Genomic DNA, 20,254 nt, shown 5'->3' with positions numbered 1-20,254 from the left:
TGCTGGGTCCAAAAACCGAAGACCTAATCCCAAAATGAAAGCTCAATTAATTTTGAACAGCTGGCCCAGGCTCGGACTGGCAATCTGGCAACTCTGGCAAATGCCATGTAGTGGGCCGCCAAGCCACCAGGAACATGAGGGGGGAACATTGTGGGAGAAAAAAATCGACTTGCTGGTGCTATCGCCCTACTAATTGCTACCCTAACTGGCGTAACAGCTGTTTCTGTGTTTACTGAACAGCAGCAGTTGTTTTCTGCCTCGGTCGCCGGATTCGCCACACATTCACAAACACATCGCTGACGATGTTCAGCTCTCCTCTCATATCAACTGCGGCAAAAATGGTTGTATAAGAATCAGAATCAGAATCGGGGTTTATTATTATTGGTGCAGAACAATTAATACAGAACTAAAATAAAAATAAGAAAATAGAATAAGATAAAGAAAATAGGCAATAAGAATAAAATATATAAAGCAATATGTATAATACAAAACATGTACAACAGGTGAGATTAAAAACTGTACAGATGTGCAGGATATTGAGCAGAGCAAAGAGCTTACAGTATAAATTAAAAATAGTCCAGCACAGACAATATAAGGTCCAGTGTGTGTTTATGTAACGCATAGTCCAAATGAATGTTGGTTTGTGTTAAATGACTGAGGGGCTGGATGAGAGTCCATGTCCCGAGGGGGGTGGTGCTGGGGCCTTGTTAAGGAGGCTGGCAACAGAAGAGAATAAACTGTTCTTGTGTCGGGAGGTTTTGGTCCAGAGTTCTGCTCCATTCTGCTCCAGTAGATCTGTAACTCCTGACATCTCTGATGGGATCATTTAATCTGCATCTTCAGACCGCTCCGTTCTTATTCACTCAGATTCAGATTTGGGTCTCTGGGTTAGAGCCGTTGCTGCCACTGGAATCCGCGGAGATGAATGAAATGTTTTACTTCACAGTTTATACTACAAACATAGAGGCTGATACAGTTTAAAAAGTTGTCTAGTTTCCACAAACAGATTAAAAAAGAACATTTAATTTACGTAGTTGACAATTAGCTTGAACTATTAGCTTAACTAGCTTCCTCTATTTCTATTTCATTGTTACCAAAATGTGAACACAAACATTAAATGACACGACTACAAACAGACACTTGAGATCATTTAACACTGACCTGGTGGAGTAACATCCATGGGTGGTGTATCTGTTAAAACAAACACAACATTAAAAACACAGAAACTAGTGACTTCGGTCCTTTTTGAAACGTATAAAATGTTTTTTTATTTATTTTGAAGGTCGATGTAAAAAGGTTAAGCAGGCTGAGCAGGACTAACTTCAATGATGTTTAAAAATTTAATTAATTATTATTAATGAATAAAATCAAAAGATCAGGTTTTCTTCGTCCTGCTGGAATGACGGTCGACTATTGGTTAGAAAGCAAAATCTTAATTATCTTACCTGATCCACATAAATCAAATTACAGCAAAAAGTGCAAAAATGTAATTGTAATAGTTTAAAAAAAAAAGGTTTATTTGTTATAAATGAAATCATGTTTTGTTCCCACTGGTCCAGCCTAATGGTCAATTAACGATGGTCAGCTATCAGTTAGAAAATAAACTTTAATTAATTACTTAATCAGAGTATAGCTTTTTGTACCAAGCAGGAAAACACAGAGAACTGCAGCTCACAGCCTGCGGGGCTTTAGTTCACTTATGTAAGGATAAAGAACTGAACTGCCCCTTAATGATCAACAGGACTGCTATTCAGTGTGACCTCTGAACAGCTCCTGAAGTCCACCATAAAATAATAACACACCTTTGCACCTGATAACCGACAACGGTTTCATACTGACGCACCACATCGTTCCCTACAGATGAAAAGAGTGTGACATCAAGTCGTCTATAACTGCTGAAAATGCACCATGTTCAAACTGTATAAAAACATTTTCAACATAGAATTATTTCATTACCTAATATGTAAATACATGCATGTATAAACCTTAAAAACTATTTTATTTTAAAGGATTTACAAGTGCATTTTCTTGTCCAGCCTTCTAACGGAGGACGGCCTTTTTTTGTGGATAAAAATGTTTATTTTTTTCAACAAAATATCACATTAAATAATGAAATCTGGTATCTTGTTTAGAGGAGGAGATAATGTTCATATAAATGTCACCTACCAATAACGCCTTTCTTACGAAGGACAAACACCAGCAGCACACCGAGCCCAGCAAGGAGCAGAATCACCACCACCACCCCAGCAACGATCGGAACTGAACTTCCAGAGTCTTCAGGAGGAGGACAGATGTTATCTGAAACACAAAAAAAACTCACATTACTTTCATGTTCAAAAGTAACTGAACATTTGTTCTTGTTTTTGTTTGGAGAAGTGTTACAAATGCTGCTAATTTAATGTAACTTGAAGTTAGTCATAGTTGGAGAGAAAGTTCTGATCTGGAACAGCAAGGGACAGCAGGGTTTAGCTTCATTTTTGTACATCGAGAGGAGGTGAAGACGTGTCGGCCATCTTTATATACAGTCATTGGTTCCAAGACCTTGTAACAGCTGCCCTGTTTATAATCGTATACTTGTCTTACAATGAGCAATAATTGCCCCAGTGAATCTTGTAAACTTGTTTCTGTGTTCCCTGATTTGAAATGTGTAACCATAACAGACAGAAACGAAGGACAAAGATAAGCCTGAGTTCTCCCTCACGGTCAGCTTGTCTTGGGGATTTCTTAAAAAGAAAGGTCTTTTCAATTATTTGAGATTCATGTTATAAACAATTTAAAAAAGCATCTTACCCCATTCCTTCGAAACAGTAAAGTCGGACGCAAAGTGAGACACTTCACAGGTGTATTTCTTGGAGTCATGCCTAAAAATCTCAATGCTGTCTCTCCTCTGAAAGGTGTCGTCACCATTTGGCAGGGCGCCCGTGGACTGCACTCCGTCCGCTTTGGTCAGAACACGACCGTTCATCTTGATCTCCAGGACGATGTCTTTTGGGTAGAATCCTGTGGCATGGCAATTCAGAATCACGTGTTCCTTATTTTTGGCGTTTTTTCCAAACATGTGAACAGTAGGAGGCGCTGCAAAGAGAAACAGTAAAGTGAGTTCATATTTGATTCTCCGTTTTAGTGCTTGTTGTTGTTTTGTTTGCGGTTATTTAAATGTCTTCACTTAAACTCAAAAAGAGCTACAAATACCACAAACTGAAATCAAATTAAAGATGCAGTTGTGTTTTTCTAAATGAAAAAGTGTTGTTGTTCATTTCTTCCTGTTTCTGAGGATAAAAGTGTTCATCACACATTTTGCGAGGCATAAAACAAATACAGCTTCATTGTTATGGCTGAAACGTCAACAGAAATCAACAAGTTTGCAGATTCAACAAAGCTTCATCTGTTCCAGTTGTTGTTGTTAGCATGACCTCACAGTTATTCAGTTCATTAAAGACTAAAAATGTACATTAAAACTAAGTTTTCCTGTCATACGTACAGGCTTTTTTTAGCTCCTCTTTCCCATAGTTCATGAACTTGCTCAGCCAATCGATACACTCCTTCTCCAGGTAGCCTTTGGTGTATTCTTTCAGGACCTCAACATTATCCCACTTCCTCTTGGTCTGTTCTGCTGCCGCACTTGCTGCGACCCAGACTTCGTTGGCGTCCTCGAAGAACAGGAAGTTTTGTCCGTCGTAGCTGTACATGTCCCTGCCGCTAACAAATTTTATGGAGCCGTCGGGCTGCGTGTCGCCCACACAGCCGTGCTGCCACTGCAGCACATGGACGTCTGAAACCGGAGGTGAGGGCAGGTTAGTGAAGTGAACGACAGCCAACACAGAAATTTGGCTTGAAAAAGTAAAAATTACTTTTTCATTACTATTACAAAACCCTGTACGGAAATTGGTTTGCAGAATTGATGAATATCCAAGCACAACCTCGATAATTCAAACCAAGTATCAGGAAAGTTTATGACAATATTTCAAATGTGGATTAAATTTCTAATACTTCACAGATGCTTTCTATGAGAGCCTAAATGACACAGTTTTATTACTATTACAGATTGTGTTTCCGGAAGCTTTAAGAGAAACTTCACAGCATTCGTCACAAGAACACAACTTTTTGAAAATAATCGATCCATCCTAAAATGGTCCTGACGTTTCACGGCTCTTACCCGTGTCGTTCTGCCTCATGCGTTTCATCAGGATGTCGATGTTGACTTTGAACCACTGCTGCTTGCTCTGGCGGGACTGTGTGCCTTTGGTCCAGTAATCTGCCGGCAGTCGTTGCTCCATCCAGTCTTGTTTGGGGACCTTCTTCTTGTTCTCACTGTCAAAGTAGTCGATCATCTTGTTGTCCAGGAGGCCCATGGCCGTGAAGTCATGGATGCCGGGGAGACCGACAGGTTTGGAGAGGGCCGTGTAGATGTAAGTGAGGGAATGTCTCTCTGAGACACACAGGTAGAAAGACGAACATATACTTATTATACAATGCTTAATATTCATATTATATACATAGACTGTATAAATGAGACTATTTTTACCGGACTGGTTTTTACTGATGGTTTGACAAAAGAAAATATTTGGAAAATTGTGACGAGCATTTTTCACAATTTTTGGACATTTTATAACTGAAGGATAACTGGATTAATTGTGAAGTTAGTTGCAGCTGTTCTGTTTATCAGCATCACGTCCTGCTTAAAAAGAGAACAGAGGACAGATTGAGGAAATAGTTCTGCACTTTAACCCGCTTTGTTTATGAGCCGTTTCTGACTCAGCTCAGCACATCAGAGAATCTTAACAATGTCGTTTCGAGACGATCTCTCCACTCCGTTACATATTCCATATGAATGATCCCCCTGCTCGTCAGGGTCTGTGGATGTAACTTTAGCATAGCATTCTCCACACACATAAAAAAAATAAAGAAAGAGTTTAACATTAGCTGTTTTAACATTTAACATTAGCAGTGGTGCTAAACAGGAAGTAAACAGGAAGTGAAAGTGCTTCCGGGTTGCTGCTGGTCCCTGCCTCTTGCCCCTCCAGGAATGGCAGGTCAAGGTATGAGGGGTTCTTTTCTGCTTGCTGTGACTTCTGCCAGAAGGATTAGCGAACTCTGAACCCTGTCAGTACACAAGGACTGTTGCAGGTTTTCGCTGAATGGTTCGAGCGTGGTCCTCCACCCCCAACCCGGCAATCCTGCCAAAGATCCTGTTCAACCTGTCCCAGTCAGTCTCCCTCTTCTTCTGGAGCAGACCAGGACGTCGAGCAGTGCCAGTCTGTGCTGTGCCCTGTCAGGGCCTTGACAGAATACATCCAGCACACTCAGGCCATGAGGAGAACTGACCAGCTGAGCTGACTCTGTGCACTTGGGCAAGCCTTTATCGAAGTCTAGACTACCACACTGGGTCAGTGACACTATCCGACAGGCTTATGGGCTTGCGGATGTGACTGCCCTGTCTGGGGTTCAGGATACAATAACCTCTTGGTGTGGCTGCCTAATATATGTGCAGCAGCCACGTGGGCATCCCAGTCTACCTTTTCCAGGTTCTACTGTCTGAATGTAGCCGGCAGCCCTTCCTTCGGGGAGCGGGTGATGGGCGTAACTCGTCGGTAGACATCTCCTCGAACTGTCTCCTACTCAGCTTAGCGTCGCAGGCTAAGTGAGCGCCGTTCATAGGTTTGGCCTCTGCGTCCTGCTTGGCCCTTGCCTATGCTTCTGGGGTCAGTCTTGTGGACTCCCCTAGCAGCCCCCCGCCTCTCAGGCTTGGAGCCAAAGATCAATAAGCAATAAACACTCATAATAGTCTACCAACCATTTATATCTCTGGGAAGGAGGCTGTAATTCCTGTAAAAGATTAAAATCCCAGACAATGTGAGATCAATCTTCATTTCAGCAGTAATCATTGCAAGAACAAGTTTATTTTCACAAACTTAGCCTACCGTTAGTGCCTTACTTTTTCAAAAGTAAATGTATTCATATTTTACACGAATAAAAAGAATATTTTTATTTACTATAATAAGGCTGTAACAACAGATTAACTGCTCTTTAACTCAAATAAACCTGATTTTTTTTCTCCACCTAAATCCATATATCAACCTTGTTTACAGATGGCGTGGCGCCCTGCGCGCCTCTAACCCTCTGCACTGAGTTGGGTCTGGCTCTTACCCCTATTCTGACAGCCAGCAATGAGTGACAAGGTTCCTGCACTCACGTAACTTTACTCTGCTCCAGCTCTTTACTCGTCGCTGGCCCGGTGAGATGGTCAGACGGTTGTGTTTGGCTGGATTGCCATTCAGTCAATCTGACTTGACCAATAGGACCGTCAATAAAAAGTGAGGGCGATGGACTCACGCATCACCCGCAGCAACATGTTGTTTACGTTATGTACATTCTTTTAGTTTTTAGATTGCTATTTCGACAAAACTATTTTAACCTTGTAGTCAAACATTTGTCATTTAAAAAACACGGGTGGTGATATTAATAATATTTTTTTATATCATTTTGTAATAAAGCCTGATTATTTCACTTCAGAAAGTTTTGGACACAGAAGACATGTTTAACATGTTGCCAGTGAATCGTTTCCTGCTGAAGGCCTACATGCATAACTGACGCCATGTCATAAACAGGACTAAATTACGAACAAACTATATTCAAGTTAAAACGCCTTCTTCTTCGTTTGAAGCTGCTGAGACTGTAAAAAAAAAAGCGTAACATTTCCAATATTAAAAACACTCTACCTCCATTTCAACAAATTTATACCAAACTTCAAAGCAAAAGTCCAAATTTTAAAGACGTCACAACGTTTTACTTTCACTTTTGACCTGAGTTACATAAACGTGTCCGAAAACTCGAACTTACCGCTGTTTACCGTCAGTGCTGTCCCAAGAAGGACAAATACTGCGAGGAAATACATTTTCACCTCAAACCAGATTCCCTCCTCGTCTCTAAAACTCGTGTTTTGTCCAACTTCTGGACCGCGTCCGTCCTCGTCTCAGGCCGCACAGAACTTTGGGGGAGGGGCGACAGAAAACAATAGCCCTAGGGGTGTATATCAAGTGTACTCTTCCCCGTGAATTTTAATGATAGGAAATATTAATAGTTGGATCTTTACCCGGTTTAGGGATAAGAGTGATGATGCCTTGCTTCATAGTCGTTGGGAGAGTTAAGCTATCAGTTATTTCTTTTAACATACTGAAAATTAGGTCTTTAAGATGTTCCCAAAAATGTCTAAAAAAGTGACTGGTCAGTCATTCTGAGCTTGGAGATTTGTCTGAGGATAAGCATTTCATGGCTTTTTCCACTTCATCCATAGTGATATCAGCGTCGCACACTTATCTGAAAGTCTCATCCACTTCTGTCAGGACTGTGATCTTTGATGTGCTCAAAGAAAGCATCAGTGCATGAGTAAGAGGAGGAGTACAGTTTACTGTAGAACTGGTAGATCTTTGTAGGATCCGTACCGTCATTATCATCGATTAGCAGTGCCTTTACAGCATTCGCTCTCGCCTCTTTTTCTCCAGTCTACAAAAATATGCTGAACCCCTTTCGCCCTCCTCGATCCGTTTCACCCTTGACCTTATATATGCTCCCTTTGCTTTAGTAATAAAGATGTTGTCTAGAGAGGATTGCTAATTTGTTACTTAGCATAGAGATCTGACGTGCCTTATATTTTTAGTATTCCCATCTGTCTCTATGAGTCGTGAAGTATGAATCATTGATTACATCATGTATTGTTGCTGTAATTCTTTGACAATAAGGTTTGAATTAACATCCCTTTTTCCTTGGGTTTGTGTCAGTAGGTTTCAGAGTAAGTTTGATCACAGGGATCCGTTAAAGGTGCTGCAGAAATGGTAGATTTGGATTCCAGACTTGGCCTGTTGTCTGACACTAACCAAAAATCGGATCTCGCTTTAACTGCACCATCGGGTTTAAACCATGTGAAAGCTTGTGTGCCAGGATGTTCAGTGTGTTTCAAGTTAAACACACCACAGAAATCGCAGTCTCAAAATATTGACTAATTATCTCAAAATGAAGAAATACTTGAAATAAAGACGTTTCTTAAAATAAGGTCTTTAAGTGTCTCATGATCATGACATTTTTTAAATAAACTTTCAGATAATAATGACTTTGTGTAGCAAGTAATTTCAACACTAAAGCACATTTTGCTACGCTAACTTCGTATTTTAAGAACGATTTTTCCTACTGTGACATTTCTCATGATTTTGAGAACATTTCTCGTTTGACAGGCAGACAGGATCTTTGTAGAAATCTGCTTCTGATGGCTTTTAAAGAATCAAACATCAAACCCCCAAATCTGTTCTGTTTTTTACAGTCTGCATCTCCCAAATTCTTTTATTCATTTCTCACATTCAAGCCAACAAATCAACACATTTACAAAGGCTTACTCCCAATAAATATATATAGAAATATATATGTACATATTTTTTATCAGACGTTGCATGTGACAGAGATACTTTAACATTTACATTCACTGTTGTAGAGAAGCTTTAACATCTGAAGCTGACGATGAGTGATCTGTTATTCTGTCTTTCTGTATGTACATTCAGTCAGTAGAAATAAAACGTTTCACACTGGGAGGAAAGTTCAGGATGAAACCATAAATTACTCAGTTTTTCTTTTTTCTTTGCTCTTATATTCAAATGTATTTTAATGCTGTCATGTTTAAACCTTTGTTTTTCTTCCTCCACCTTTATATGTTATTCTGGTATTATTTAAACCTGGGCTCAGTTTTTTTCATCATTGAAGTAAAAGTGTATAATAGGAACAAGTTTTTTTAGAATTGCTCTTGTAGATTGTCTCAGCCGACAGCCGTGAGGTGTACGGTAACGGCTGCTACGTAATCCTGTGGGCAAATGCACCCAATCCGAGTATGTCAACTAAAAGTGCCACAGACTCAGATTGTTATTCTAAGTGTCTGACAACATTATGAAAATGATCTGTACAGAGATAGACCTTTTATTCAAACGAAAAACAGCCGTTAGCATCGCTTTCTTCAAAGCCACCAGACTCCATTGACAAACACGGCCATTTCACCTTGCAGTTCACAGGAGCTGCTTTTCTACGGCTGCTTCGACTTGTTACTTTGTTTGTTCTAATTTATGTTGCACAAATATGTTGTTGGATCCCAACTAATTATTTGAAACACCAAAGTCACACAATGACACAAACAAGCAAACCGACTGAGGCAGCGGTTAACCAGCAACTACCATTTTCTTTAAGGTAAAATGACTGTTTTCGTCAATGGAGTCTGGTGTGTCTGCAGAGAGCGATGTAACGTCTGTGTGTGGTTAAAACAATCATCTTCCTCTGTAACAAAAAGGTCTATCTCTGTAGGGATCCTTTCTGTCATGTTGTCACACACTTAGAATAACAACCTGAGCCTGAACAACAAACACTTTTCAAACAAGCATTTTACTGCAGGGATTACATTGCAGCCATTAAATCCTGTTTCCTGATGCGGGCTGAAGCAATCTAGTGGAGCAGTTCTAAAACTTTTTGCACCAATTAGTCAATTAGACTCAAACGATTTTAAAATAAGGCCAGATTCATTGAATTCCTCTCGAGGTGCCTTCTGTTTTAAACCTCGTGCTGCTTTGCTCCTTTAAATAGAGTGATCCACTGGGCAATTTTTCCAGCAACATTTGGTTGCCATGAAGCATGTAAACACCCTTTATGTCTTGTCCGTTGCTGGGAGCCATCTTCATTGCCAAGAAAATTGCTGCGTGTATCACCTCTCTGATATGGAAAGAAGCCTGAATCACCTCCTCAAAGCTTCCTGTGTGAACACCTCCCTCCTCTGTGCTCTCCCTCCCTTCTTCCATCAGTCCATCATTTCCTCCCAAAGCGGAAACCGAATCCTCCTTTCTCCCTGCTGACAGCCTGGAGTCCTCCGGCGATGAACGTCAGAGCTTCGTTCCTCTTCCCTCCATCCTCCCCCTCTCCTCCGTCCTGATAGTGCATGCTCTCCAGAGAGTGACCGCCGGGGAAGGGCGATAGCAGCCGGGCCATCAGGTCTCCTCTCTGGGTCCTCAGCAGAACCTCCTCCCTCTCCTCCCGAGGCTCAAGCAGGCCTCGCCGGGAGTCTTTAGGCCAGGTCTTGGCCCAGGCTTCAGGCTGGACGAGCCAGGCGTCACTCGGGTCGTCCAGAGTAGCCTGGAGTTGGAGGAGGGCGGACTCCAGCTCGGGTCCATCCACCGTGGGCAGGAGGGCGGTGGGGGAGTGCGGGTACGATGTAACGGTGGGTGGGACAGAGAGGAGGAGAGCGAGGTAGAGGAGGGTGAGCTGAGAGGCGCCGAGATAGAAAGAAGGTCTCATCTGGAAATAGAAACAAGTTCACATAAAGAAAATTAAAGACACAAACAGACGAAGAAGTCAAATTTGCTCTGATAAAACAGGCGAAGACTTTAAGATGCAGCTTAAATTAAGTAAAAGTGTGTTTTCAACGCATGCAGCTTCAGTTTTGTTGCTTCTTTGATAGAGTCAAAGGGGGCGCCCGTCAAGCTCAGCAGTTAAATCAGCGGCCCCTGTACAGAGACCACAGTCCTCGATGCGGCAGCCCGGGATCCGGCTCCCGCCCTCGGCGCTTTGCCGTGTCGTCCCCACTCTCTCTTTCCAACACTATCCACTGTCCTCCTAATAAAGACCTGCACTTTGGATCATTTTCACCCTATTTGTACACAAAATAGTTCAATCATTTCATATTCTATGTTAATATTTTACTTTGCCATTAATGGTGTTTTTACATGTGTCATAAACGTATAAACAAAAATATACCTGTCGGATTCTGCACCTCAAGGACCTCAGTGAGTCACACCAAAACTAAAAGCTCCTGTGAGGAGTTTTTTAATGGTTGCAAGAGCAAACCAGACCATCAGCGACAAGATTGATTATTTCTTATAGTTATCTTTAATGCCTGAAACTGCTGGGGGGGGGGTAGGTGTCAGACAAAGTGATTAACTGCACGCTGCCTTTGTTTACATTTTCCAGGGCAAAATTTAACGTGAGTGATAAATGTGTCATATGTATTAAAAATGTAAGCATGTACAGGACAAAATCAGCAAGGAGATGAGACGTACGGTTTTGTCCACAGGGGGCGCCAACCTCAACACAAACCAGAAGTTCCTCACGGGAGCTTCGAACACTTTCGCCTCCTCTACTTCCAAACTTTCCACCAAACTGTCTTAAAATCTGGTTTCTGTTTTTTCTAGATGTCCTTTAAAATTAAAAAAACTAAACTAACTAAATTAAAAGAAAAACACAAACCACTGAAAAAAAGACTATATAATAAAAATACATATTAAATCAGCTCAATCTAAATATGCAGCACAAAGTGATCAATACAGCAAAATCAAAACAACAAAAAATATCAACAATTTTCAAGAGTTAACAACATAAGTCTGGACTTTAGGAAAAACAGCAAACTGAAAACAGCAGAAGGCGCAAATTCAAAGATGAACTCTGCATAAAGACGTCCAACAAATAACAGATTTAACCATTGTTGCTCCTCCTCAGAATTAACACTTCCTGGCTGCTTTAAACACAAAATATCTGGAACAAAAATCTTTTAAAGGCACAAAATATTTGTACTAGAAAACCCGGAGATATACGTGACTTATATCTGTTAGAAGAAGAAGAAAAAACATGAAAATTCAGCTCAAATTCACGTCTTACCTTGCGTCGCGATCTAACTTGTTGTATCTTCTCAAACACTTGTCGACCTTTTTAAAATCCACCCGCCCTCCGCCCTCCCCGGCCCCCCTCAGGTCACAGGGGGCTGTCACCCCATTGGCCCCCTCGCTCCTCTGACGCACACAAAGTCAGCGCCGGCCATCGTAACCTTCATTCTTTCAGCTGAGAAACTGCAGAGTGTCGCCGCAATTATCGCCGCCTGATTGGGGAGGCAATTCACAAAGAAGGAGCGGCAATTCATTCATTAAGATGTTTCTGAGGAGGAGGAGGGGGTGACACTGAGAGGAAGACGAGGGCAGTTTGCGGCTTCTTTTGTCATCATGAAGGTCGTCTCGCTGGGAAGACACAAACACACCTGAAAGAATTTCATTCAAGCGCCGGGATCGGAGGAACTGACGAACCATCACTCGCTCTTAACCTCCGACCAAATGATGCGATTAGCCAACTTAATTTGCCACCAATTATCTGTCAAAGGCTCTGCAGCGTCGTCCGAGTGTCGACTCTGTAACGATTTCTACTTTCAGGCTATTTTCAAGATTCATGCATGTTGTTTTTGTGCAGGACACATTTCTTAAGATCAGAGAAACAGGCTTCATATCTGGTTTATTGCGATTGAGGCCTTATTTATGTAGTTACGTTCATCAGTAAATAAAGGCTCACGTATTTTTAATCCTGACGCCATATTTTTACATATTCAGGGGTCTGAATGACTAACAGGTTCAAAAGGTTTTGGAATTGCTCCAGTAGATTTCTTCAGCCTGCAGCCATGAAACAGGCTGTAATGGCTGCAATGCAAAGGTCGTCCACTAACAGTTCTTGTTGTTTCCACTGACAGGCTCAGATTGTTATTCTAAGTGTGTGACAACATGACAGAAAGGATCCCTACAGAGATAGACCTTTTTGTTACAGAGGAAGATGATTGTTTTAACCACACACAGACGTTACATCGCTCTCTGCACACACACCAGACTCCATTGACAAAAACAGTGATTTTACCTTGAAGAAAATGGGAGTTGCTGGTTAGTCGGTTTGCTTGTTCGGGTCATTGTGTGTCTTTGGTGTTTTAAATAGTTAGTTGGGATCCAATAAAATATTTTTGCAACAAAAATTAGAACAAACAAACTAACTAGTCGAGGCAGCGGTATACAAGCAACTCCAATGTACTGCAAGGTTTAATGGGCGTGTTTGTAAATGGAGTCTGGTGGCTTTGAAGAAAGTGATGTTAGTGGCTGATTTTGGTTTGAAAAAAATATATATTGAAGGTCCTCTGTAAAGATAATATTCTTTATGTTTTCAGACACTAAGGAAAACATTTTGAGTCCAATTGAAAGAGTTAAATGTTTGTTTTTGTAACCAGAAACAGCCGTTAAAATCACCCTTGTTAATGCAACCAAACTCCATTGACAAAAACAGTAATTTTACCTTGCATAACACGGGAGTTGCTGGTCTTTCTCTGCCTTGATCAGTTAGTTTGTTTGTGTTCATTCTGTTACACAAATATTATTTTGGATCCGAGCTAAATAAATTAAACACACAAGTGACACAATAACTTAAACAAACTGACCAGTCAAGGCAGCAGTAGACGGATAACTCCAACGATCTGTGAGGTAAAATCACAGTTTTTGTCAATGGAGTCTGGTGGCTTTGAAGAGAGCGATCTAACGTCTGTTTGTGGTTAAGAAATCATCTTCCTCTTCAACAAAAGGGTCTATATTTGTAGGGATCCTTTCTGTAATGTTGTCAGACAGTTTGCATAATTGTTTAAAAAGAAGGATGAGTCTCTGACTGTGTTGCACAAAGAGGAAACTATGAGAACGGACGTGTGGGTGGGACAGTGGATGCTTTATTCATCATTCAGGCGTCACACAGAAGAGAAGAACCTGAAGACACACAAGAGCTCAGGTGATGTGCAACAGTTTAAAAATGTAGTAAGAGTTGGTTATCAGTGAAGAAAAGACTCATTCTTCTCTTATTTTGAAAATCTATTTCCTTAAGTTTCTCACAGATTGGAGGAAGTGTAAGGACCCTCAACTAGCAGTAATGTGGCGTAAAAGAACTATCAGGATCGACTTCTCCTGCCTCTCCAAAGTCCTCGTAGGCCTCCAGAGAGGAGGAGACACACCCCGGTGCACTCTGGGAGTCGTAGTCCACGAAGAAGTCGGGGTTTTGGAGCAGCTGATGTGGCTGGTCGACGGTGGGACTCGCAGGTGGGTCGTTTAGTGGGCCGGTGAGCAGAGAGAGCTGCAGGTGGTCGATGGTGCTGGTGGGGAAGGGCCCTGATTGGTCGGTTGGGGAGCAGGTTGGGGGCGGGGACTCGGTCGCCATGTTTACGCCTCTCGAGGGAGCGGAGGGAGAGTTCACCTGAGAGTCGTCTGCGGTGAGGGAGCGTCTCAGTTTGGCCCGAGCGTTCTGAAACCACACCTGAGAGACAGTGTGTGTGTGTGTGTGTGTGTGTGTGTTTAGAAGGTGAAAGAAAAACATAAAGGTATTTGTTAAAGGGATAGTACGGATTTTTTGGCCTACAGAAAAGGGGACTCGGCTGCAGTACCAACACACACGCTCAGCTAAAGCCCGTGGTAACATGTGTTTACCTGCAGGACTCTCTTGGGCAGGCCGGTCTTGTGTGCGAGGCAGGTCCAGTCTTTACCGTCAGGGTTGTGCTTCTGGGCGAAATACGTCTCCAGTGCTCGGAGCTGCTCGCTGCGGAAACACGTCCTGATTCGCTTGGTCCGCCTATGACTCCGCCCACCTGTTACCCTGTCATCCAATCGCGGCTCTGGGCTGCTGACAGACTCCTCCCCTTCACCTGAGGCCTGATTCTGAGCTGTCACACAGACAGGAGCGTTAGCAAGCTGAAAGTCTGAAACGAAGACTGCATAAATAAAGTAAACATCCCTCAGCTCTTCCTCTCCTGATGGTCCATGAAGAAAAAAAATCTCGTTTTTATTTGTTATTAAAACAGACATTCAAACATACACACACACACGCACACGCACACACACACACACACACACATGCGCACACACACACACACACACACACACACACACACACACCTCTCACCTTCTTTCAGATTTGTTTCGGGCTGCAGATCGTGCGACACCGGGACGTTCCCGTCATCCTGGTAATGGGACTGACAGTAGAGGTTCTGTCCCTGCATGCAGTACAGGTTCCCTGGTATTAATTTCACATCACACTCCTGCAAAACATTTTAATTGTCATAAAACGTACATTTGAATTTAAGATCAGATAAAATAAAGTTAAGATAGAACTTTAGTCATTCTGAGGGAAACTTTGTGTAGAAAACAAAGACAAAAAATCTGCTTTCAGGGCTTCCGTACATTTGATAACAACAGGACAAACTACTTAAAACGGAAGATAAAATAATTGTATGAATACGTCTCATGAATCTAATCTCTGATGTACCTGGCAGGAGAAGCAGTGAGGGTGAAAGGTCAGCTCACCAGACCTCATGACCAAAGAGGAAGCGGGGATTGGCTGGAAGCAGCGAGCGCACTGACCGCCTCCAAACATCCTGACCGTGAGGAGAGACAAAAAAGGGTCACAAGTCTGAAGTACTGACTGAATATAAAGATGGCCGACGCGTCTCCTCCTCCTCTCGTTGTACAAAAGTGAAGCCTAAATCCCCCCGGAGCGGGCGCTGCCATCTTGCTCCTCTGTATCCAGAGTGTGTGCAGTAGAGATCGGTGGAGCCGCAGTATCGGCGTCCCGCCCCTTCCTCTACCCGACACACACCTTTCCCCTTTGTCCTTGGCGTGTTGGAGCCCTCAGGTGTCCTTGGCGTGTTGGAGCCCTCAGGTGTCCTTGGCATGTTGGAGCCCTCAGGTGTCCTTGGCCTGTTGGAGCCCTCAGGTGTCCTTGGCGTGTTGGAGCCCTCAGGTGTCCTTGGCGTGTTGGAGCCCTCAGGTGTCCTTGGCGTGTTGGAGCCCTCAGGTGTCCTTGTCGTGTTGGAGCCCTCAGGTGTCCTTGGCGTGTTGGAGCCCTCAGGTGTCCTTGGCGTGTTGGAGCCCTCAGGTGTCCTTGGCGTGTTGGAGCCCTCAGGTGTCCTTGGCGTGTTGGAGCCCTCAGGTGGGCTCAGTCTGCAGCAGAACAGCTTCTTGTGTCGGTCTGAAGCAGATATTCACGCTGATGGAAAGTTCAATGACTGTAGTGTTAGTGTTAGTGTTAGTTACGTCTCCTCTCGCCGTTCCTCCTCTACTCTGCTACTCGGGAACAGAACGCTGCAGGAGCCCCATTTGTCAAGAGAGCTGTCAATCATGAGGCCACACCCTCTTTTTATAGCATCAAATAACTAATTAAAAGTAAACTTGTCAGAAAAATTAACACTTGGACATAAATCAGCAGGATAAGAACTAACTATAATGACAGAAACCATGTTGGAGAAAAATGTATTTTGATTTTATAGTTTGACTCATGTCCCATCTGTTAACATGGAGGAGGCGGGCTTTATGACCTATACTGCAGCCAGTCAGCAGGGGGCGATAGAGAGGGCTTGGCTTCACTTTTGGTGAGCTGTCACGTCGGCCATCTTTTTTTATCCCAACTCAAAGAACACTCTGAGAAACAGAAACCCTCTCCGACCTGCAGTAGTCCTGTTGGCAGTAGATGTTTCCGTCCCTCCAGTAAAGTGAGGGGTGCGTCTGCAGCTCGCAGTGACACTGGCTGCAGCGGAGGCAGGCGCCGTGCCACACCCTGCCCGTGGCCAACAGGAAGAAGCGGTCGCACAGCTGCTCGCCACAGCCGGCACACGTCATCGGCTCCTGGACGGACACGGCTGCAGGATTCTGAGACGTAACCATGGACAGATTAATGCATCCAACTAAAAATATGTGTTTTGACTCAGGCACAAATGTCCTATTTAACCCCTGGACCAGCTGTAAAATGCATCATCACAACAGAGCGATAGATAGGTTGTTTCTTAGGACAGCAAAGCTACAAACATTTGATGCTCTAATGAAATAAGATGAATTGCTGCAGATTAAATTAGCAGACATAAATAAAGTAGCTAAAATTAGCTCAAAATGCTACAAAATGCAACATACACATTAAAGCAACAGAAACATAATTCTAAAATCATCCTACATATCGAGAAACACTGACAGGGAACATTCTGCTGCACTGTGACAGACTTCGACTCGTGCTGGAGTGTTTCCACAGTGTGTTTTAAGCTCACATTGTCGGCAGCAGCACTCTCCTCTGATCCCCCCCGCCCGGCGCTCAGCTCCGCCCCCTCCGCCTCGTCACCAAGGTCACTGCCGAACAACAGGTCCTCAAGGGCTCGGTCGTCTGGCGACATCATGATTGTCCTGAGAAGGAGGAGGGGGTAATTATCAGTCCACTCGGTAATCACTGCCCTCATTAGGGAACTAAAAACAGACTCATTTAAAGCCTCTATTAATAAACAACAACAACAACAACAACAGAGACATCCAGAGCAGACTTGTAGCACATGAGACACAGACGTGTTGTTTTTCTGCATCATGTTACAGTAAGTATGAAAAGAAACAATAATACATTTAAATGCAAAACATCACCTACGTTTAAACATCATTGTGTTGCTATAGCATCTTTAAGAGTCCATTTAAAGTGTTGCTCGTTCAAAAAGCTGTGGATGATGTATGACGTCCATCAGCCTGCAGCTGCATCACAGGCTGTAATGGCTGCAATATAATCCTTGATGGTCCTTAAAAAAGTTCTTCAGATTGTTCTTCTAAGTGTGTGACAACATGACAGAAAGGATCCCTACAGAGATAGACCTTTTTGTTACAGAGGAAGATGATTTTATTAACCACAAACAGACGTTACGTCGCTCTCTGCAAACACACCAGACTCCATTCATAAAAATGGTAATTTTACCTCACAGAACACAGGAGTTTCTAGTCTACCGCTGCCTTAATAAGTATGTTTGTTTGTGGTATTGTTTGACTTTGGTGTTTTAAAATGTTTAAGTTTGATCTTGTTCTGATCCAACATATTAGTTGTGCAACACAGATGAACTAATTGCTCAAGTTAGTATACTTGTGTTCTGCAAGGTAAAATTACTGTTTTTGTGAATGGAGTCTGGTGGCTTCATGAGAGCAGCTGTTTGTGGTTAATTAAAATCATCTTCCTCTGTAACAGAAAGGTCTATCTCTGCAGGGATCCTTTCTGTGATGTTGTCACACACTTAGAATAACAACCTGAATCAGTGGAAAAAAACTAGAACTTAAAAGCATTAAGATTTAGTAACAAGCCTGTTTTGGAAATGTGGAAAAGTGGAGATTAATGTTGACGTGTAGGAGGGAAATTAAAAGGTTGTCAGGAAAATGAAGTTGCAGTCTTAAAGTTGATGCCATGTATACAGAAGGTAATTAAATAAAGAGACATATCTTTTATATTTTTTATCCAGGTAGACGGAGGAGCTTACCTGTGCTGATGAGAGACTCCTGGTTGGTTTTCCTCTGAGCGCGCTCTGTATCAACTCTCAAAGCGTCCCTCTGCCTCTCTTGAACGTCCTCCTGTCATTCGTCTCAAACTGTCAGATTTACAGCTCACCTGGGCGCTCTCACTCCTCCAGGTGTCTCTGCAGCCTCCTGTCGTCTGGTTTTGGGGTCAGATCTGTTTCCACCTCATCCTCCGACCAATCAGAATCACAGCATCTGAACTGACAGCAGCATCAGCACCCGTCCCTGGAGACGTCCAGACACACACCTGTAAACAAGAGGCCCAGGTGGCTCAGAGCGCAGGTAAGGAGTGATCTGATTGGCTGCCTGGTGAGCAGATAGGTGAGAGTGACTGCACCGTTGGGACCAATTAAAAATAAAAGAGGTTGTTTAAAAGGCCGTCTGGGAGGAGGATGAAAAGACGACAGCTCGATCTCAGCTGGTTCATGTTCAAGGTGACTTTCTGTAAAATCACAGAGAGGCTGCACGAGATCAAATCTGATGAAAGCAAACATAAATAATAATAAATAATAAATAACCTGAGGGTTGATATAAAAACAATAAAACAGAGACTGCGCCATCGTCTGAGGTTTGGTTCATGTGCATCATAAAGGTTTTAAATTCTACAATATTAGGACAAAATGATGTATGTAAACTTTGAACGTGGTGATAATAATAAATGTGTAAACCCTGACACCATTCTATCTTTATAAACTACATCATCAAAATGATTTGATTTATTTACCGGTAATTCATTTTTAATGTTCTGTTTGTTATTAACCTTTAAAATTCATAACTGAAAATCATATTGTTAAATAATAATAATACAAGGGCTGCACGGTGGTGCAGTGGTTAGCGCTGTCGCCTCACAGCTAGAAGGTTCCTGGTTTGAGTCCCGGTTCAGACGTAGTGGGGTTAGTGTGTGTGGAGTCTGCATGTTCTCCCCGTGTGTGCGAGGGCTCCCTCCGGGTACTCCGGCTTCCTCCCACAGTCCAAAGACATGCTTGTTAGGTTCACTGGTGACTCTAAGTTGCCCGTGAAAGGTTGTCTGTCTCTGTGTGTCAGCCCTGTGATTGACAGGTGACCTGTCCAGGTGTAACCCCGCCTCTCGCCCAATGACAGCTGGGATAGGCTCCAGCCCCCTCGCGACCCTGAACAGGATAAGCGCTGTAGATGATGAAATAATATATGAATATTTTGTGTAATATAATCTGATAATTAACAAGTACAGTAACTGTTATCGTACATGTGGAGATGACTTCTTACTCGTGGAGGCGGTCGTCATGATTAAATCGAGAAAACTTTTAACCACCTTAGCTTTAGCTATGCGACAGCTTGATAATAATCAGTGGTGGACAAAGTACACACCTTCATTACTTGAGTCAAAGTACAGATACTCCTGGTCAGATGTTACTCCAACGAAGGCTGCTCAGTCACATTATTACTCGAGTTAAAGTACTGAACTCTTTTTTAAAGTACTTTTTAAAAAAAACTGAAATTGTTGTATTTTCACAAAGCATGAGTGCAGTCTAAAACACATGGGTGTACATTCTGCTATGTTACGTTTATTTAGAAAACATTTACATTTGTAAACTCACGTGCTGCAGATTCCCAGATTTGCAGCTCTCAAATAATCGAAACAATAACAGGAAGAACCAAAAACACCCGATGACCAGGGAAGAGTCTGCCGTAGCATCAGTGCCACCACTAAATGAACCGGCTGACCTGGGTGACTTTGCTCGACGTTTAACCATGGAGACTTAGACAAACCACACGCAGAACTACACGAACACTTTGTTGTCTTTTGGATTTTAGAAAAGAAAATTCATCAGCTGACTTCAGAGCAAAGGAAGCGATTAACGAGAAAAGTACCACACGTGTCTTTCAAATGTAGTCGAGTAAAAGTTTCCCCAAAGAAATCATACTCAAGAAAAGTACTTAAGTACAGAACTCAGGTACATTTACTTTGTTACTGTCCATCCTCGTCGTGCCCTGAAATCAAGCATCATGTTCTGTCTTGTTTGTTTTTGAGAAGCTCAGCAGCATCACTGAAAATAATTATTTCATCAGCTTACAGAAACTAAAGAAACTGTTTAATTTTCAATCATTTTATTATCATA

The 20,254-nt window shown here is 42.6% G+C and overlaps 3 protein-coding genes across 3 annotated transcripts; all 3 read right to left on the bottom strand.

The window, feature by feature from the left end:
- Positions 1-1,710: 1,710 nt before the first annotated feature.
- On the bottom strand, positions 1,711-6,969 carry LOC138608959 (H-2 class I histocompatibility antigen, L-D alpha chain-like). The gene is made up of 5 exons (XM_069681558.1): positions 6,841-6,969; positions 4,157-4,429; positions 3,482-3,772; positions 2,791-3,075; positions 1,711-2,298 (listed from the first exon to the last, which is right to left on the bottom strand). Exons 1-5 carry the CDS (start codon positions 6,893-6,895, stop codon positions 2,159-2,161), a joined length of 1,044 nt encoding a protein of 347 aa, XP_069537659.1. The 5' UTR covers positions 6,896-6,969; the 3' UTR covers positions 1,711-2,158.
- A 2,862-nt stretch (positions 6,970-9,831) lies between these two features.
- qrfp (pyroglutamylated RFamide peptide) lies at positions 9,832-10,317 on the bottom strand. Its single transcript, XM_069680902.1, has one exon. The coding sequence runs from the start codon at positions 10,315-10,317 to the stop codon at positions 9,832-9,834; it is 486 nt and encodes a 161-aa protein (XP_069537003.1).
- Positions 10,318-13,722: 3,405 nt separating this feature from the next.
- Positions 13,723-17,011, bottom strand: LOC138608338 (LIM/homeobox protein Awh-like). The gene is made up of 6 exons (XM_069680903.1): positions 16,886-17,011; positions 16,294-16,496; positions 15,118-15,226; positions 14,755-14,890; positions 14,283-14,515; positions 13,723-14,112 (listed from the first exon to the last, which is right to left on the bottom strand). The coding sequence occupies exons 1-6, from the start codon at positions 17,009-17,011 to the stop codon at positions 13,723-13,725; spliced, it is 1,197 nt and encodes a 398-aa protein (XP_069537004.1).
- Between the last annotated feature and the right edge of the window lie 3,243 nt (positions 17,012-20,254).

Source organism: Semicossyphus pulcher, unplaced genomic scaffold (genome assembly GCF_022749685.1).
Source record: "Semicossyphus pulcher isolate SPU_LCO1_2020_fin unplaced genomic scaffold, fSemPul1.0.p SCAF_5, whole genome shotgun sequence".
NCBI classification, from domain to species: domain Eukaryota; kingdom Metazoa; phylum Chordata; class Actinopteri; order Labriformes; family Labridae; genus Semicossyphus; species Semicossyphus pulcher.
The sequence above is the reverse complement of the archived record's forward strand: the minus strand, read 5'-3'. Positions and strand labels throughout refer to the sequence as shown.